This window comes from Cavia porcellus, unplaced genomic scaffold (genome assembly GCF_034190915.1).
Source record: "Cavia porcellus strain 051 isolate PalLab524CR breed Dunkin Hartley unplaced genomic scaffold, mCavPor4.1 scaffold_11, whole genome shotgun sequence".
In the NCBI taxonomy this organism is placed as follows: Eukaryota; Metazoa; Chordata; class Mammalia; order Rodentia; family Caviidae; genus Cavia; species Cavia porcellus.
Genome location: NW_026947494.1, coordinates 63,733,975 through 63,753,768, shown reverse-complemented (window position 1 = coordinate 63,753,768; position 19,794 = coordinate 63,733,975). Strand labels below are relative to the sequence as shown.

At 35.3% G+C, this 19,794-nt stretch overlaps 1 protein-coding gene across 1 annotated transcript in view; it reads right to left on the bottom strand.

Annotated features, from left to right (window-relative positions):
* The window catches only part of Cert1 (ceramide transporter 1), a 131,380-nt gene that overhangs the window by 22,430 nt on the left and 89,156 nt on the right, over nt 1-19,794 (bottom strand). Inside the window, 5 exon segments of the mRNA XM_063258366.1 lie at nt 3,703-3,780; nt 4,287-4,379; nt 7,121-7,207; nt 13,896-13,988; nt 19,100-19,257. Coding sequence (XP_063114436.1) covers nt 3,703-3,780; nt 4,287-4,379; nt 7,121-7,207; nt 13,896-13,988; nt 19,100-19,257 — 509 coding nt within the window.

Sequence of the window (19,794 nt, the reverse complement as noted above, 5' to 3'; positions counted from 1 at the left end):
GCATCTTTTGGAGCAAAAATTAATGTAAGACCTGGTCTTGTTTTTGGAAATAGAGTAATTTTTCTTCAGTGCCCACAAACTGCTAGAATTGGATTGCGTTTGCCTCTGCCAACACTTAATGATCTCCATCAAGGATGCTCATGGCTTACAGATGATGTGGTGGAGGTCTCTCCTTGACACCACATAAAGTTCTGAGGTTTCCTTGTCTTTTGCAGTATTGGAGACCGCACCAGGGCCTTGGTTATGCTGGGTAAGTGCTCCACCTCTGAGCTGCACCCCCAGGCTACTCCAGAAAAACTGAACTGAACTGCCCCTTACCTTATTTTCCCAAAAGCATCTCAGGTTTCCTGAAGAGTACACAATATTATATCTGTAATTAGCTACAAAAGAAAATCTTAATAAACTGGCAGAAACCAGCCAGCATGGCATGTGCTCAGTACGCTGTGCTCCATGTGTTTACGTGAAACTGTGTCTTTCCATGAACCGTAAGAGGCTTGCAGTTTGCCTGCATTGCACACGGAAGCAGCCTGGGTGCATGGAGCTGCGGTTCTGCCATCTAATTGTGGGACAAAATGCAAATCAACCTTCCTGAAGCCACATTGGCCCCAGGAGGGGACTGCTCTGAATAGAAAGCTTGGCCAACAAAAGGGTTTTAAAGCTAATGAATGGATTAACGAAAACTTTAGGTTTCTTAGGTTTCCGACAAATCTTAAAGGAGCAAAGCTAGCCAAGCTCAGTGGCAGTGCATGCCTGTAATCCAGCTACTTGGGAAGCTGAGGCAGGAAGATGGCAAGTTCAAGCCTGGCCTAAAGAACCTGGCAACACCCTGTGTTGACAAAATAAAAAATAAAATAGGGCTAGGAATGTAGTTCAGTGGTAGAGCACTTGCCTACCATGAATATGGTCCAGGGTTCAAACCACAGCATCACAAAAAACAAAAACAACTAAGGAACCCAGATGCCTCCCTAATTCTGCCAGCTGGAGGCCAGCCATGATAACTCGGAGTCATCTTCCCCCGAGATTCCTTTGTATCCTCTTTGTCTCTCATGTTGACAAACTTTGACTTAGTTTCTGAATTATCAGAATATTATGTATGAAGAATTTGCTTACCTAAAATATTTTAAGAAACTGTGTGGTTCAATGTATTTTAGATATATTATTATATGTAATGTAACATATTTCCAATATTAATAACCAAAACAATAGAAAAAATAAAAGCAACCAAAAAAAAAAAGTTAACTTTAGAGCTTCTTCAATACTATGCACAAATCTTTTCAGGATATAAGGTTATAAAATGTACCAACTCAAGTCACTAGTGTAATTTAACAATGATGAACTGAAATTTCCCAGTTTCAACTATTATTAACTCTAGGTCTCTAGATCCAGTATGAAATTCTCATGTGAGAATGGGAAATACCCTCTGAAATAAGCCATCTTATCAACTGAGAATTATTTATTTTAAAGGTGGTACTGAACATGAGGTGCAGTTTAATCAACAGTCAAATGCCAGAGCCCAACTCTTCTAACAATAAATGCTTTAGGACAATGAATACTGTACTTGAGTAGGTATTTTCATTACTGTTTCCTCATGTAGTATATAAAGTAGCATAATGATCAACATAACCATAATATATTAAAAAAATGTACCAACAACATTAATTTCTCTTAATTTATATATATGAGTTACACAAAAAATATATAGGAAGCTATAAAATTCAGCAAAGTCTTGTAAGGCAGCTGCTCTTTAACCCTTGAGAGAGTATTTTAGAGTTTTCAGCCATTCTATTGTTCTCCAGCTAGGATTCGGGTTTGAGGGCTAAGGTCAAATTCTTAGACATTCCCAGTCACTTGTTCACATTCTTCCCTTGGACTTACCACATTTTCTTTCACTTAGTCTATTGGTCAGTATTGATGGGCTTTAGTCTTCAACTTTATTATTTTGCTTTTTTTATTTTATTTTTTTGTCTTTTGAGACAAGGTCTTACTACACAATTCAAGCTGGCCTTGAGCTCACTATGTAGCCTAGGCTGGTCTAGAACTCACAATGATCCTCCAGCCTCAGCCACCTGAATGCTCAGGAGTGAGTCACCACTCCTGGATTAACTTTATTATTTTAAAGCAAGGTAGACTTAGCAGGATAAACTAAAGTCGTTTGGTATTAACTAGTTTTGTCAGTGATTTGTTAAGAATATAATGAATCATTTCTAAAAAGATATGCATACATGAATAAGGAAATAAATTCTGTAGTTGTATTTGGTTATGCGTGATTGCTGACCAAGAATTGTTAAAATTTTTCTCAAAGAAGCTCAAAGCAAATTTAAGTCTGAATTTTCTTTCCTATTGCACAGTTTAAAACTAATGTAAGCCTGGCATGGTGGCATACACCTGTAATCCCAGCACTTGGGAGACTAAGGAACTGGGTCACTGTGAATTCGAGGCCAGACTGAGCTATATAATGAGGCCCTGTCTCAAAAAACAAAAAACCAAAGGAAAAAAAAAAAAAAAACAATGCGAATTTTGTCTGTATATGTAAACTATGACTTTTACAAACTTTCACTGCAATACCCTGATAGAGGAAAAGCTGTAGATTATTCTGACGAAGAAATTATAAAAGGCCCCATTTACTCAGTACTTACTCAGTTCCAGGTTCTAGTTAAGTCAGAAAAGAAAACTTACCCAAAATGACACAGGTAACCAGGATTTCAACTTAGTGATTTTACTGAAAAAACTCAAGTCCTATTGTATTCAATCACCATAAAAATACAAATTTGAATGGCAAAACTATGAAAAATAATTTTAAAAACATTTTAAGGGGTTGGGGATTTAGCTAAGTGGCATAAGCATCTGTTTTATCCAGTGTGCAGTCATGAGTTCGATCCCCAGTACAAAAAAAAAAAAAAAACTTAAGGGCTGAGAGTATAGTTCCGTTCCAGGCAGACTGCTTGCCTGGTATGTACAACTAAAGAAAAAAGAAGAAAAATCAAAATAAAGAAAAAATATATATAATTTCTAACCTAATGTTTACATTAAAAAAAAATCCTTCTCAGTAATTTTATTTTGGAGACTGCAGATCTAGCTTCCTATTTCAAATTCCTAAATGTTTAGCGATGCTAAATAAACTTAAGACCAATTTCCATAGATTTTAGTATACAAGCAGGAATATTAATATTTATAATATCCATAGGTAATTTATACAAGCAAAATACAATCTGCTCAATGGAGCTTATAATGGTAATGAGACTAGTATTTTAAAAAAAGTATTTACTTGTTCATTATAACTAGGAAATATTTTAAATTAGGTTAAAAGTGAGAGTATCAAAATCTGCTTTTATGCTATACCATATCCTGCAGGTAATGTTGATGACAGCTGTTTAATCCTGTCTGAAGAAACAGATGTTACATGACATATAAACAGATCAGGTAACTGGTATTTGTTTCAATTAAATTTGGAAATTTTCCTTGAGCACCTCCAATCTCATGAAATTCTAAGCTAGTAACAGCAGAGAACACAGAGTAAAGGGCACATGCAAGCCTGACAGAAGAATTACTTAATAGATAAGGAAGGCCTTTTAAATGCATATTGTTACTCTGTAAAATTTAAAATCAAAACAAGTGGCCTAAACAATACTTCTAGGAATTGCGCAAACAGGTTGAAATATAGCACAGAAAGACTCAAGTCCACTCTATACATTCATACAGTACCTGGGAGCTGAATCTGTGAACATCGTCAGAGGCACTGACTAGATCAATGGAAGACATGGAGGAAGAGCGACTATAGGGCTACCAGAGACAGACAAAGAAAAAACCAAGTAATCAGAACAAAGGCACAACAGAGCATTCAGTACCAACTTCCAAACACAAGGTAAAGAAAGAGGAAACAAAGCACTATATGAAACAAGCATAGCAGCAAGTGCTGACTTCATGCACTTATTATGTATTATGTTCCAAAATCATTCCAAAAAGAATGCAGTACTTCCAATAATACAAATAATATCACTTAATCCTACGGAAGATACAGATTTATAACTGGCTACACTTCTGGTTAACTATTTGGACTAGCCACTCCCTACCACCCACTCTCCTTTTCCTTTAAATAAAAAAAGATGGTTGTTATGTTCAGAACAAGATTTCTAACTGTTGAAGAATGTACATGGAAGAACAACATACACTACAAAAAGTTTTAGTACTTAAAATTCATGAAAAAGGGAGAAAATTTATACTATAAGATAGCTCCCTCAACAGTGAGGAATGCAAAGTATACTTCTAGAAAACTAGTACTGGCTCACCTTCTGGACAAATCTATGAGTCCCCACAGAAGAAAAGGCATCTCCAGATGGCAACGATGTAGGCCAATGTAACCTGACTTTTTCACTCTGTGACTGAAAAATATATAATGTTAGGGTGAGATGGTTTCCAAGTGTATTTTGCAGATTATGAACAGACACTGTAACCCAGAACTACTCCCAGAACTGATTAGTAAGCACTTTAGTGCTGATAAATGCTTGAATTATCAAACAACTCCCCAGATAGGACCCTGGACAAATCTGATACTTTAGGTACCCCAGCTCAGTCTCTTCTGACTCCACAGATACACAATATTAGACCAGGGATAAGTTCTTTGATTTTTGCTTCTACTCAGAATCTGCACTATCTGCATAGCATTATTTATCATGAGTCAATCTTAACAATGTTGCCAATTTTCCTTCTATCTAAACTCTGACCAAATCATTCCAATCATTCTACTTGTCAAGGGGCTGTGGTTCTGGACTCCAAACTTAAGTGTCTCATCAGCAACTACATCATTACTGGCTTTGTTATGTTACTAAAAACATGTCTGCCTGCCTCTTTTTTCCTGAAGGTATTTGGCCTTTATTCCATTATTTTACACCGGTTTTTTGTTTTTTTGGTCTTTTTGACACAGCATCTCTCTATGCAGTTCAGGCTGGCCTTGAGCTTGCTTTGTAGCCTAGGCTGGTCTCAAACTCACAATGATCCTCCTGCCTCAGCCTCCCGAGTATGGGGATTATAGGTGTGAGCTACCACGCCCAGCTTACTACTGTTAACTTTACCTGAGACCTTCTTCTTTCTCCTCTATCCACTTGCCTAATTTCTTATCTCAATAACTCAACTCAAAAATATGTGATCTATTACTTTTTGAGACTCCTGTAAATTATATACTGTCCATACAGAGGGAAATGATCTGAACCGGTGGAACTGATTTCATAGATTTCTGAAGCTTCCTACTGTGGAGAATTACTACAGTGAAATGATATTCAACACACTGATATAAGTGGCTAGTATGTGAGCAAATTCAGGGTCTGTCCCATAACTTTTATACAGCACCTCCGAGAAAGGCAAGAATAGACTGAGAGTAAATGATCTGACAGCCTCACAAGTGCTTTGTTTTCTAAAGCTAGTTTTCACGCATTCTCTTAAGCCCAACTCAACCATTATACTGATATTCAGTAGAGTAGCATTTTTAGAGATAAAAAGAGTATTTTGAATTATCTTATCTAGTTTATCACTGCACAATCACAAAACCAAGGTTAAGATAATTTAAGTGTAAAATTCATAACTACAATGTTAGGTGACAGCAAAACTAAGAATAAGACTGAGGTATCTTGACTCCAGAGTTCACTATTCTTCCCCTAACAGCATAATTTTAGGGAAAAAAGTGAAGTGAAATACAAAACTAATGACAGTACTTCAGGCTTCCAAAGTAGAGCACACGTAGAGTATTTCCCAATGAAAATTTACACTCTTACTCAGTGCTGTCTGTATCTTTTGAGTATAAAAACTGAGCAGCAAGCTTTACAAATCAATGAAGTTTTAATCACTCATTTTATTTTGAACTAGGAATTGAACTCAAGACCTTGCTCTTGCCAGCAGACACTGCACTGCTGAGCTATATCCCCAACCTCTTAAATCACTCATTTTAAAAACAGTGAAAAGTAAGTATGAGAGGTCAGTAGATGGTTTACCACAGATAAACTTCTCTTGGTTATTTAAACTAGAAAGTGGGCATAATGGGCATGACTGCCTTACTGATGACAGGAAATGGATGGGTCAATATTTCTGTTCAAGGTCATTTGTAGAATAAAATCAACATATATGATTATCTGCAAGATCTTTATAGCCACAGTTTATTCACACTGGCCAAAAAAAAGGTAGTGTTTACCATAAGTATTTAATTTAAAGAGGAAAAACTAAAATCCACCCTTAAGTACCATCTAGTGGTAAAATGTAGTAACAGCACCACTGAAGAATTAAAAGTCAAGGAATTAAATTAATCTTGAAACTAGAGTTAAAGGACTTAAGAAATGCTTTCTTTCAATATTCACAAAAGGAGCAGTGCATACATACTGTGAGTTTAATGATGATTAAAAAACCACAAAAAGTAAAAATGGGGAAGAAATTCAAAGTGATGGCAGTAAAAGCAATAAGGGAGTTGATAATAAAAACTAACTGGCAAAAAATGAATAAAAACAGTCAAATTCTTTTTATCACCTTCCCTTTAAATTCAACGGTACTTGAGGAAGAAAAATTCAAAGGAAAATTTTTTACTCATAATACATTTGCTCCAATAATGGCCAAAGAACAATTGAAGTTTAGCTAGGTATAACAGCACATGCATTAATCTTAGTACTTGGAGAAGCTGAGGCAAAAGGACTGCAAATTTGAGCCCAGAACGGGCAACTTAGGGAGCCACTGTCTCGAAATAAAAAGGGAGAAAGGGTATAGCTTCAGCATAAAGGCTCCAAGGTCAATCTTCAGTATCAAGCAATTAACCAACTAAAACAAAAGAAAGCTGGATACTTCAAATCATTAAAGTTCCATACTGTAAGGGAAATAGGCAGAATATTTCCATTTTCAGTTCATGTTAACAGGATTCTATATACATACTTTAATTATTGGTCTTTTTATTGTTTAGAAATTAATCTACAAAGAGACCAAAATTCTTCCACATTTATGACAACTACAGCTAATTTTTTAGATTAAGTAAGTTCAGTTTTCAAACTCTTATAAAAATGTGAAACAACATACATCAAGGAATACCTAGTGTTCAAATGAATTTCAGCTTAGAATTTTTAATAATAATAATAATAAAATCTATATATACCTGTTCTTCTATTTTATCTTGTCTGTCAAGAGCAGCTTCAACAGCATCAAAGAACTCTTCTTCATTAATGAGACTGTTTGGGCCTTCCTATTCAAAAATACAAGGAAAAAAAGAGTACTTGATTTAAGGAAATAAAAAACAAATAACTAGAATTAATTCCAGGGAAAAGTCGAAAATTGGTTCAGTAAACATTTACTGAGCACGTGCTTGTGAACTACTCAGTACACTTGATAATACTATGACAAAGATGAGTAATATATAGTGGCCAATACTGTCCTTTTAGGGCAGTGGTCTAAAGTAAAGTTAATGAACTATGGTCAGTGATTAAACTCTACTCTGTTGTTTATTTTTGTATGGCTTTGTGAGCTGAGAATTTTAATTTGAAAAGACTGAGAAAAAAAAAAGGTAGTAGTTCATGACAAGCAAGCAAGAATTACCTGAAGTGAAAATTTTGGTGCCCAACATGAAGTTTTAATGGTACACAGTCATTGTCATTCATTTGTATTTATCCCAGCTCTCCTGCTACAATGGCAGAGCTGAGTACTTGCAACAGAGATGACATACAAAATTGTACACAGCTAAGCACAAAGATGAAAAAGATCTTCTGCCAATGAAAAGTGCAAATAGGGACTCAAGGACAACCTTCCTCAGCAAGGGTACCTATTTCATGGAGAAGGAAAAGTTGAGCTGATGCCTAAAACCTGGTTAGATGGCAGCATAGTGGTCAGCAACCATGTAGGGGAACTTGTTAGAATGCAAATTTCCAGGTCACCATACCATAGTTTACTTTTCAGTAGGTGTTAAGAAGAGTCTACAAGTCTACATGTCTCTCAAGTGATTTTGATGCAAATGAAACTTCAGCTGTATCAGAATATAAAATTAAGAAAAGCAACAAAATAGGAAAAGGTAGTTTCCAGCTGTGACAAGCCAAGTAAGATGATTGGTAAGTGGAACAGTAACTTCAAATTACAGTAAAAGTAGAGCATGAACACATAAGGCTTGGGTTTGAAGTTACCCAAAATTAAAAATGTAACTCCCCAGTGGGGTGGGGGAGGCAGACACACAAATATATGAACAACTTCTGAAATCTTCTCAGTTACACTGATAACATCATTTAAAAAGGTGTTATGTATATGAACCAACTCTACACAAGGAATGTAAACATGGTAAACAAGTATGTAAAAAAAGGTGATCAAGAAATGGGGGGAGGGGCTGGGGATTTAGCTCAGTGGCATAAGCACCTGCCTTGCAAGCAGGCAGACGTGAGTTCGATCCCTGGTACTGATTTAAAAAAAAAAAAAAAAAAAAGAAATGGGGGGAAACAAGAAAGAAATTAAGATGCGTTACATATATGTATCAACTTCCTACAAGGAATGTAAACATTATGTACTGCACAAATACTAATCAACTAAAATATAAAAAATAATGATAGTCACCTTTATCCCCACTGTATCTAGGACTACACTGGAAAGAGTTGAGGAATTATGGTGTAATGCTCTTGTTATTTTGCACAGGCATATGAAAAATCTTGACTGAATACAATCTTTCTTTTTAACCACCTCAATCTCCACCAACTTTTTACTCAAATACAACACAGTACTGAACAGTATACATCTCAGTGAATTATCAAGTAAGTGCAACCACTTAGTAATACCTCGGTTCACAAACACTTGTTTGCAAATAATTCAGTTTGCAAACAAAAGCACTGGTAAAATTTGCTTCTGTTCACAAACTCCACATGAGGTAGCAAACATGACCACAGATATCTTCACCACAAAATTATAAAACAAGTTAAGTTCATAATGCACCCTACTGTAACGACCAGCCAGGATATGAGGGTCATGAAAAGAACAACACACATTCTAGAGGCCTTTTTCCTGCAGGACTTCTTTTAAAAAAAGTGCAAACATTTCAAAGACACTCAACTATAACTGGTCTCTGTTGATTACAGAAAAATCAAACTTCTAAAATCTACTCCAAATGTCAAAAATATTTTCTTATGAGTTTTAAAACTATTGACTAAAACCAAGTGAAAATTTTAAAAATAGTAATATTTATTTAGTCCACAGTGCCTATTTAGTCCAAGTGTATTTGGATTCCTGGTGCTTATGCAATCACATCAGTCTTAGGAATCCATATATTTGGAATTTATAGTTTTACAAATTTGTATTTTGTAGTAAGGAGACAGGGAAATGCACCAAATGAAACTTTTTCTTTAACAGTAAATCTGTGGGAGAAAAACTAAAGTAAGTACAATAAAATTCCTTTACTATGCAGGGTTTAAAGTTGGGCACGGTAGAATATGTTTGTAATCCCAGCTACTAGGGAGGTTAAAGGAGAAATATTACAAGTCCAGGCCAGTCTGAGCAACTTAGCAAAAGTCAAGTCATAAGTCAAAATGCATTTAATGTCATAAGTCAGAACGCATTTAATGCATTTAACCTACCAATCATCATAGCTTATATGCAACTGTATCAGCTGCTTACTCTTGATGGTCCTAGCCTGGCTGGAAGCTGCAATTCTCTGCAGGTGCCTAGTACTGAGATAGTCCCACCACTGGTATATAGGAAAGGATTAAAATTTAAAGCAGCACTGTGCATGAGCTTGTGGTGCTGGGTGTCAAACCCAGGGCCTTGTGCATATTAGATGAGTGCTCTACTATCAATAGAGCCAGTAGTAAGGCTTTCATAACACCACAGAATCTAAAAACCTTAAATTGAACCATTTCAGTTGGGGATTGTTTTCTCCATACATTTTATCCATTCCCAAGGTTTTAATTATCATTCCATAGCTTGGCCATCTCTCTTCATTAATTATAATGTAAATGAAGACTTTCCCATGGGAAAGTCTCAACTCAGCTGAAAGATGTCTAAGGCTTGGTCTTTCACTTTCATAGTAATGTGCAGAAATCAGTGACTAATCTTGGATTCCTCCCTTCCTTTCATTCAATCTCTATTATTTTTGAACTGATTTTCTAAGTATCTAACTTGTTGCTGTTTTCCTATTCCTCCTGCTTCCACTCTAATGTAGACTATCTTTAATTCTCATTTGTATTTGTGGAAAAAGTCTCCAAGAATCCAGTTACAACTATCATCTTCAGTCCATTTTTCTCACTGCTGGAAGCAAGAATGCTTTTCTAAATTGTAAATCTGAAAGCTTCACTTTCTTGCTTGAAACCCATTGCTTAAGGTTCTGAACTAGTTGTTTTTTTTTCCTGAACTGATTCTTTTTTTTTTTTTTTTTTTTTGTCTTTTTCGTTTTTACCGGTACCGGGGATCGAACTCCCCTGAACTGATTCTTGAAGACCTTTCCAGCCAGTCTCCTGTCACTCGTCAATTTATAGAGGATATCTCTCCTTGGGAGTACTTTCAATTCCCCTGAGGCAAAATGCAGTGCTCTCTAAATGTTTTCCTCCTTTGCAGCCCCTAAGGCCGAGGTGGTGAACCTATGGCACACATTCCTGTTTTTCTTTTAAGACAAAAGATGTTAATGTATGAGTTGTCTAAAAAACAAAAGCCACACACAGTATTCAGGTTTAATTGTAGCGTTTCCCACTCCCCACTGATAAATAAGTGAGCTTTCAGCTGCAGTTTCACTGTTGGGTGGCTATTCACTGGTTAAGGGCTATTTTATTTTATTTTATTTGTTCATAAAGTTTCAGCCAAAGTATATTTCCTCTGGGAAGTCATCCTTGACTCAACACCTTCTATGGCTAAAAATGCTGTGTGACCATTACTGAAAGAGTTTTGGCCCAGACAGGACACTGTAGCTAGTAAAGCCTCAGCCAGAACCAAGGAGCTCCTTTCTCCCCCACCCCTAGGAATTTACCTGTGACTCCATCTTCCCCACCCCTAGGAATTTACCTATGGCACCAAAAGAATACCAATGGGCTACTTGTCCATCCCTAATGCCCAAACCTAGGCTACTTATATGCCTCCACTCCACGAGTTCCACGGAGAGATCGCTGACCCCGCGGGGGGGGGGGGGGGAGAATATGCCGCAACCCAGGGGATAGGGGGTGTCTCTGAGCCTCGCATTCTCAAAATAAAGGTCATTTATATTTCATACTTCTTATCTTTTCAGCTGCAGCCGGTCCCCCACAGTTCTATCAATTACATTGTTTATTAATTAGTACATACTCAGGTTGGGTTCTCAGGCAGGACCTTTGTCTGTCTTATGCCTTGATACACCCTAGATGCCTCGCACAGTGTTTTTGCATTATAGTAAATTTGAAGGAATGGATTTAAGGTTATAAGGTAATTTCTGAGGCTACAAATAACAAAAACATTTAAACTCTGTTACTAACTAGCACATCATGAAAATCTAATAATAAACAAAATTAAGTCATATTCTAAAAACTCACAAGTATAGTACTAAGTAGTACTTAGAAAAAATAGTCCAAAAATCCAATAAGAAAAAGGATAAAACCAGATCCTTGTTTACTTAAGAGTTGGATATTTAACTTAGTATTAAAACTCACAGGGGTACAAGTGTGAGAAAAATTGAAGCACCTTTAACCATTTTCTTCACTAAGAGAAAAAGAAAGATGGATTTCAAATAGGTAGAATAAGCATAAGTACTTTAGAAATATCAGTGAAATATAGATTCCTAGGTTATACCATTATTTTTAAAAATCCAGAAATTTTTAAAAATTTAGAAGAGATTATTAAAAAACCAGAAACTATTTTGATAGGAAATGACAGAGATTAATTCATAAAGGCTTACAATTTTCATATGGTAAAACCAATAATCAATAATGTTTTTAAAAACTGCAAGTGGAAAAATTTGAAAATCAGAAGTCAAATTGTATACCTCTTTGAGGGGAGGGCAGCGCCACAAATCTAACTCAGTGCCTCATTCACTCACTGTTAGAGCAAGTGCTCTAACACTGAACAAGCAAAAATTCTATACATTTTCTAAAGCCAAAGGATGAAAAAATTTTAACAAGAAAAATAGCCAGTGGACATGAATAAGTAAGTTGTTAAACTGGAAACATGAATGACCAGCAAACATTTTCTAAGAAATTCAATCACATCAACATACAACATGAGTCTCTGCTTTGAAGTTATCAAACAACAAAACACCCAGCAGAAGGTCCTTCCTTCCTTCCTCCCCCTCATTCTCTCCCACCCAGAAAGAAACCTGTGTTCACAAAGCCAAAGATAAAGAGGCACCCAGTTATACTTATAAATTGCTGGTGGGCTGCAAAATACACGTTAAAAGCATGGGCTTTTGGGGGCTTACTGTATTTTCTATAATCTTATAAGGCATATATTTTAATTATAATATGAAACGTAATGGAATAAAGTTGATGATTTTTTCAAAATAAATCTAAAATAGTAAATCTGTTCAGTTTCAGAATAAAAACTGATTATAACAGCTTATAATTCCAATAACTGAGATTTTTTTTAAACTCCAGAGATAGGATTATTTAATTTTTATATATTTTGGAATGAATAAACACACAATATAATATTTTTAAAATATTACAACTCAATGAGCTGGATATGGTGGTACACACCTGTAATCTTAGAACTCTGGACCCCAAGGCATGACGATCACTATGAGTTTCAGGCTACCCTGGGCTACTTAGTGAACTTTAGGCCAGCTACTATACAATGAGACCCTGTCTCAAAAAACCAAACCCAAACCCAAAAATCCAACCCCCAATAAACAAACTAACCTTCATTATGGATCTCCACTGCTAGAAATCTACTTTAACACAAAAAATAATAATGGCCAGTTGTGGGGGTGCACACTTGAGATCCTAACACTCTGGGAGGCTGAGACAGGAGAGTTGTAAGTCTGAGTCAAGCTCAGACAACTCATCAATTTAATGAGACCATGTCTCAAAATGTAAAATTAAAAACTGGCTGAGAACGTAGCTCAATGTCACAATAAAACAAAACAAACACATAGAGCTAATAGCAGCTCTAGAGTACTTCTGGAGTAAAAAATGGGTGGAAAAATTTTTTTTTAATTTTGATTTTTTGAGACAGGTCTTACCACACAGTCAAGGCTGGCCTTGAACTCATTATGGAGCCCAAGCCCAACTACTGGGGTTATAGGAACACGTAACTACAACCCAGGTTGTTTTCTTAACTGTGCCTTTTTTATTATTCTGCTTGTCCTTTTCAGAACTATCCATATTGGTTCATGACACTTAGCAATATTTCTTTCACCTTTTTTCCCTCAAAGAATATGGAAAAACAGCTTATAAAATTTTAGTATTTGACAGCTTCCATGTGTGCATGTGTAAGAACAGGGAGATTTTATTAATTGCTTAGCAAAAAAGGGGGGGGTGAGAAGTTGGCTTCATATATTTTCAAACATACAGGCAATTTACAGATAAAATCTTTTGTCTAAAAAATATTCAGCTTTTCCCTCCAATGTCTGCTTTTATTTTTTCACAAAATGAATATGGGGACAACATCAAAAATGATCAGCCTCTGCTCAAGGCCGTAGGTTCAGCCCCAGTGCCCATGGGGAAAAAGATCATCCTCAATCGAAGACTGAAGACCCATCCTGTAAGGAGCCAGGACCACGCTCAGCCTGATGAAATTTAGCCCAGATGAAATTTAGGCAATTAAAAAGACCTGAGAAAGCCTGGCATTATACATATAATTAAAGTAACACTGAAGAACAAATTAAATATATATTCTGAATACATACTTAGAATAAAAATAGCAAAAGTATGACTTAAAAATTAATCACTTTCATAATAGATATAGCCTACATCTATTTTTTCTACTAAAACCCAAATGTAAATTCATACTTCATAATCTGGTCCTCCAAAGTGGGACTTTTTCTTAAGTTCTGTCATTGCATTTTTGTATGCTTCTTCTGTTCTTCTCCTCTTCTCAATTTCCTGTAAGAGAAAAAGTTATCATTTGAAATGGACATTTTAATTATCACAAAGTAGATTTTCTTTGCATTTTAGTGAAATTTTATGATTTGTTCAAGAATAATTCCATCCCTGTGAAAAGAAAGAGTATTATTCTGCCTCATAAATGCTTTCCTCTGGGCTCTATATTACATTAAACTACTATTTAAAGTCATCATTAAGATCACCTTATAGCTATGTTGCACATTTAAGTGTTAGGAAACCATCCAAATGTCTATGGCATACAAAAAAAAAAAAAAAAAAAAAAAAGAGAGAGAGAGAGAGAGAGAGAGAGAGAGAGAGAAATCAGCACCAGAGAAATGCCCAATAGAGGGTCCTATATTCTTTACCTGAGTAAGAGCTGTACTTATTTGGTATGAAGAAAATAAAAGCAACTACTAGATGAGAAGAAGTCAGTTAATAGGTGGAATCAGTGAATGCTAAAAAGAAATTCTACAAAGAAAAACTTTTTTTACTGCTGAATAGGACTCTCTTGGAGCTGGAAAGACTTTCGATTTAACCATCTTGACCCTCTCTCCTTTGACAGGACCTACAGCACTAAAAGGCTAACACTTCAAAAATAACATTAAATAAAGTTGGCCCAATCTCAAATTTAATGAAATAGGTACACTGGGTCAAATCTAATATAATACTGAAATCTAGCCAAGTTTATAAAAACTTAATAATTCATTCATTGGGCCAAAGGTTCAATTAATGATTTTTGTACACTAAACGGCTCACCAGAAAAAAACAAAACAAAAAACAAGTCAGAGGTGGTGGCATATGCCTGTAATCCTAGCACCCAAGAGGCTGAGGTAGGAGGATTGTTGTCAGTTTAAGTCCTGATTACGATACATAATAAACTCAAGGCCACCTTGAACTACACAAGGAGAATCTGTCTTAAAAAACAGACAACTCTCTACAAAAACAACAAACCCCATAGCAATAAGATACCTAAAAGCTAAAATGAAAACACACACATACACACAGCACTCAATACTAAGAATGAAGAGTGCCTGATGTGGTGGCAAATGTCCATAATCCCAGCACTGGGGGGACTGATACAAGAGAATCACAAGTTTGCCAATCTGGGCTACACAGTGAGTTCAGGGCCAATACGAACTATATAGTGACATCTTGCCTCAAAAAAGAAAATGAAACAAAACACACACACAAAAAAGAGTAACTGAAATTTTTATTTATTGATTATAAAAACATAAAGTAACAGAACCACTCTGAAACACTGTCAGTATCCCCTAAAGCTAAGTATAAAATCCACAATCCAGTAATTCTACCGTCAGCTATGTTCCTTTGAAAAATGTGTATATATGTTCAGCAAAAGGTAAGTGTGAGAATGTTCAGAGTAGCTTTATTAAAAAATAGCCAAAAAATGAAAGAAATCTAACTGCATTGACAGGAAAATGGATAAACAAACAAGTCACACACAGCAAGTTCATCCTACAACGGAGCATTGCATAGCAATAAAAATTGTTATCTCTAACTGTAATATAATATTCAGGAATCTCACAGTCAATGCTGAGGAAACAAGAAAGTTAGGCACAAGGGTACAATGTGTGATTTCATTTAAATAATGGCTGAGTGCAGCAAAAAAGTAATCTATGATTATATAAGTAAGAATAGGACCACCTTTTGGAGTAATGGCGTAAGAGATTAGGAAGGGGCATGACGAAATATTCTAGGGCACTAGAAAACTTATTTACCTTGATCTGAATGTGATTACAAAGGTATACAGGTGTGTTTAATATAAAAACCAAGTAATATATTAAATGTGATACACCTCATTATGTGTATGATATACCTTAATTTACAAAACAAACAAAAATGTGCAACATAGTAATATACTGAGTAGACCCAGGGGAAGTAAAAACCATGTGAGATCATACACCTGTGAATCTATTAAGGTAAGCCGACTTATTTTCAATGAAGAGATTTTCTCTCCCTTTGTTTTTGATACTGGATATCAAACGCATGACCTCATGCTTGCCAGGCAGGCACTTACACTACTAGGCTAAATCCCCAGTCCTCTCTTTTTACACTGTTAACTAAAACCTGTTTGATATGTGTCTTTTGTCTTAGATGTGACTGGTTAGCCATTAAGGATACTTCTATAGCAGAAGGGGTTATTTTAGTACATGTTTGCAGTACATAATTTTTATATTCCTTACGTGTAGTTGGTACATACACATAAACTTCTTAATTCCATCTTTCATCTTTTTTTCCCCCTCCTTTCTCCTGCTATTTCTCCTTCCTATTCGAGAAAGATCTATCTCTCTATTTCCTATTATCTTTTATTGTACTCTTTATTTATAATTTGGGTTTCTCATGTAAGAGAAGTCATGCGATATTTAAGCTTGTACGTCTGATTCATTTCACCTTAACAATATGGTCTCAGGGTACATCCATTTTCCTATAAATGACTCAAATTTGCCCGTCTTTATGGCACAGCAGGACTCCACTGTGTATAAATACCACACTTTATCCACTCATCATTTGATGGACAGAGATTTTTATTATATGCAACCATAAAAATATTACCACTGAACAATATTCATTTTCAATCAAGTGAAATAATATGCTGATATTAAAAATCTACATACAATAGAAATATAAACAATTAAATACTATTATAGAACTGTTGTCATCATCATTGGTTTAACTGCTCCCCTTACCTTGAGGGATTATTTCCCACTCACTGTTGATTCCCCATCCCCCGCTCTTCAATGAAGCAGAATTAATGAAACTATATTGTCTTCATTGTAGTTTCTTGTCCAATTCTACACATTATTCCACAAGACATATATACTCATAAACTTCTTATATTCAAGAATTTTCCAGTTTTTTTATTGACTATGTAGTGTATACCTACACTCAATGAAGACTAGTTCTTGAATAGTTATCAACAAACACATATATGTATGTGTACATGTGTACTGTAAACGCGCATGTCTGTGTACACACACACACTTACATTCCATGTAAAATTATAGCACAAAAGGTAAATATGGTTTGACATTGATTTGACCTGTAAGAGAACAATAAAATATAGCAGTTTCCATATTACGACTAATAACTGCCATCTTTTCTGGCTGTTCTTTGGTTAAAAATACTACATGAAGAAGAAACAAAAGCATGTTTTTTATAAATTCTGTTTTTTATTTTATTTTTTTTGTCTTGAGACTGTCTTGCTATGCGGTTCAGGCTGGCCTTGAGCACACTTTGTAGCCCAGGCTGGGCTTGAACTTGCAACAATCCTCCTACCTCAGCCTCCCTAGTGTGATTATAGGCATGTACCAACACACCTGGCTCATAAATTCTTTAGTTTGAAAGAAAACTAATAAAAGTTAATAATGAAGGTAATAAAAAAATCTACATTTCTTTTTAACACAGCAATAAGAAACTTGAATGCTGAAAAGGTGGAGATGTTACATAAGATTTTAAAGAACTGTTTAATGAGCATTTTTCAGGCATTATGATTAAATATATGACTAAAGAATATGATCCTTTAATGATAAATAAATAGAAGAAATCTTAGGAGAAAGTTGCCAAAAAGTAGCTAGTCAGGATGACCCGAACATACTCTTGAACCAGTCTTCTAATGAATGTTTAGAAATCATGCTGGTTTTCAACATATTATTGGTTTGTGTGCACAGGGATGCTTTTAATAATTAAATGTGAGTCTAGAGTCAAAATATTTATAAATATACTCATTTGCCTCCAGAGGATGATGAAATGTTTATTTACATAGTAGTCCCCCTTATCTGCAGTTTCCCTGTAATATGTTACAGTTCCCTATAACATGTTAATATGTTGTCCATGGTCAACAGGAAGGGCGAGGTCAGCAGAGTATGATTCTGAGAGAATATAGCACATTGTTGCAATTGTTCAAGTTTAATATCGGCTATTGTTAATCTCTTACTGAACCTAATTTATAAATTAAACTACCATAAATCAAATGTGGAGGAAAAATACACAGTTTATGGAGGGCTCAGTCCTCTGCACTCTAGTAAACACCCACTCCGGCTCTTGAATGTACACTCTACAGAGAAGTTTCACACTCCGCTCACAGGGCTTACTCTCCTGTGCACCTGAGAATTTTGAACAACTCTTTTCTTCTAAAATGTAAGAATCTTCTTAAATCCACAGTGCTATACAAATCCTCTGGCCATTCTATTGGGTGACACTGTTTTCCTTTAGGGTCTTATTCAAACTGAATGAACTCTAAACACTGCAAGCAACAAAGCTTTCTGATGAATAAGGCTGTGACTGATGTCTAGCCTAGTACACAACAGAGCTCACATACAGGGTTCAGAAAAATTCCTTTAACTGTTACTTAACACCTCGGACAACTTTCTGGGTTCAGTTTCTTTTTTGACAAAATGATGGCACTGGACCGAAACTAGATTTTCTAAGGTATGTTTTCACTTCTGACATTTTACTAAAGTGAAACTACAAAGAGAAATTTTCCTACTAAAAAAATCTAGTAAGCTATATTTCATGCAAAAGTAGTCACCCATACTTCACACCAGTGTTCATAATGCAACATCATTATCAAAGATGCAGATTAAACAAAGGTGGGAAAGCAGGAACAAAGGGCAAATATTCCAACAATAAAATGTATGTTAAACGATATCAGATTGAGCATGGGAAAAAACATGGCTATGAATGCAGTAAGTAAATGTTTAACTTTACCAACTGTTAAAGTGAGTACATATAACTTAAATTTCATACATCACACAGTAAAGGTGAGAAATTCCAAATATTTCATCACTTTTACTCCAAACATTACTAACACCATCATAAAAATCTTAATGGTAAAATCACTCACAAAAGCATACTGAATAGTAACTAAGTAAGTTAGGAAAATGGATTTAAGATTTCCAAACTGTCAGAGAATTAGTACCATCTGGTACTTGCATCAACCCAATGAACTATTCCTTAGAACTCAGATTAGTTTAAATGTTTTGATTAAATATAAAACTTAAATAAAATCTGATTGGGGGGACCAGAAATTCAACTCTGGACTTTGTGCTCACCAATCTGCTTATTTTAAAAAGAAAGAAAATAAAAAGTCTTACCTTATCCAGTCTCTTTTGCCAGCTGTCCTCACGTTTTACCATTAACTCAATACAATGAGAAAGTGTAGCAAGGATTCCAGCAGTAGTTGCCTTGAAAGTTATTGCTTCTCCTTTAAAGTCTATGCCATTGATTCCTTTTGGTGTTACATGTGGAAATACTGAAAAAGACAGTTATTCATAGAAAAGCTTTCAAATGAACAAATACTTCTTCACTGTGATTTATGATTAGAGAAATTTTATCATTTTCTTGAATGTATCTGCTCCCCTCTCTATGCGCAGGGCTTGGTTCTTTGAATTCCTTTTTTCCAGACTCTGCTTCCTGAAATCTGTTTGCTGTGCTGCACTCAGTGAATCAGGTAGTAGGAGGAGTAATCCTTTTACAATACCACTCTGACAGCTGAGAGGGACCTAAGAATGGCAAGAACCACCTATATTTTAAGAAATCTAGAATTAAAAAAATCCAAAGGTAAACCCTAATTTCATAAGCAAATATAAAATGTAAAAGTAAATACTTAGATTTAAGTACAGGACTGATACATAAATTAAACTGCTTTTATAATTGCAATTTGTAATTCTGATTCAGTGTTAGCCTTTGAATTAAGTGAAAACTTTGACAATTCAGAACATTCAAAGACTAGTATCTGATTCTACAGCTAACAAAAATTATGCTGGTAAAATAAAGCCTTTATATAAAT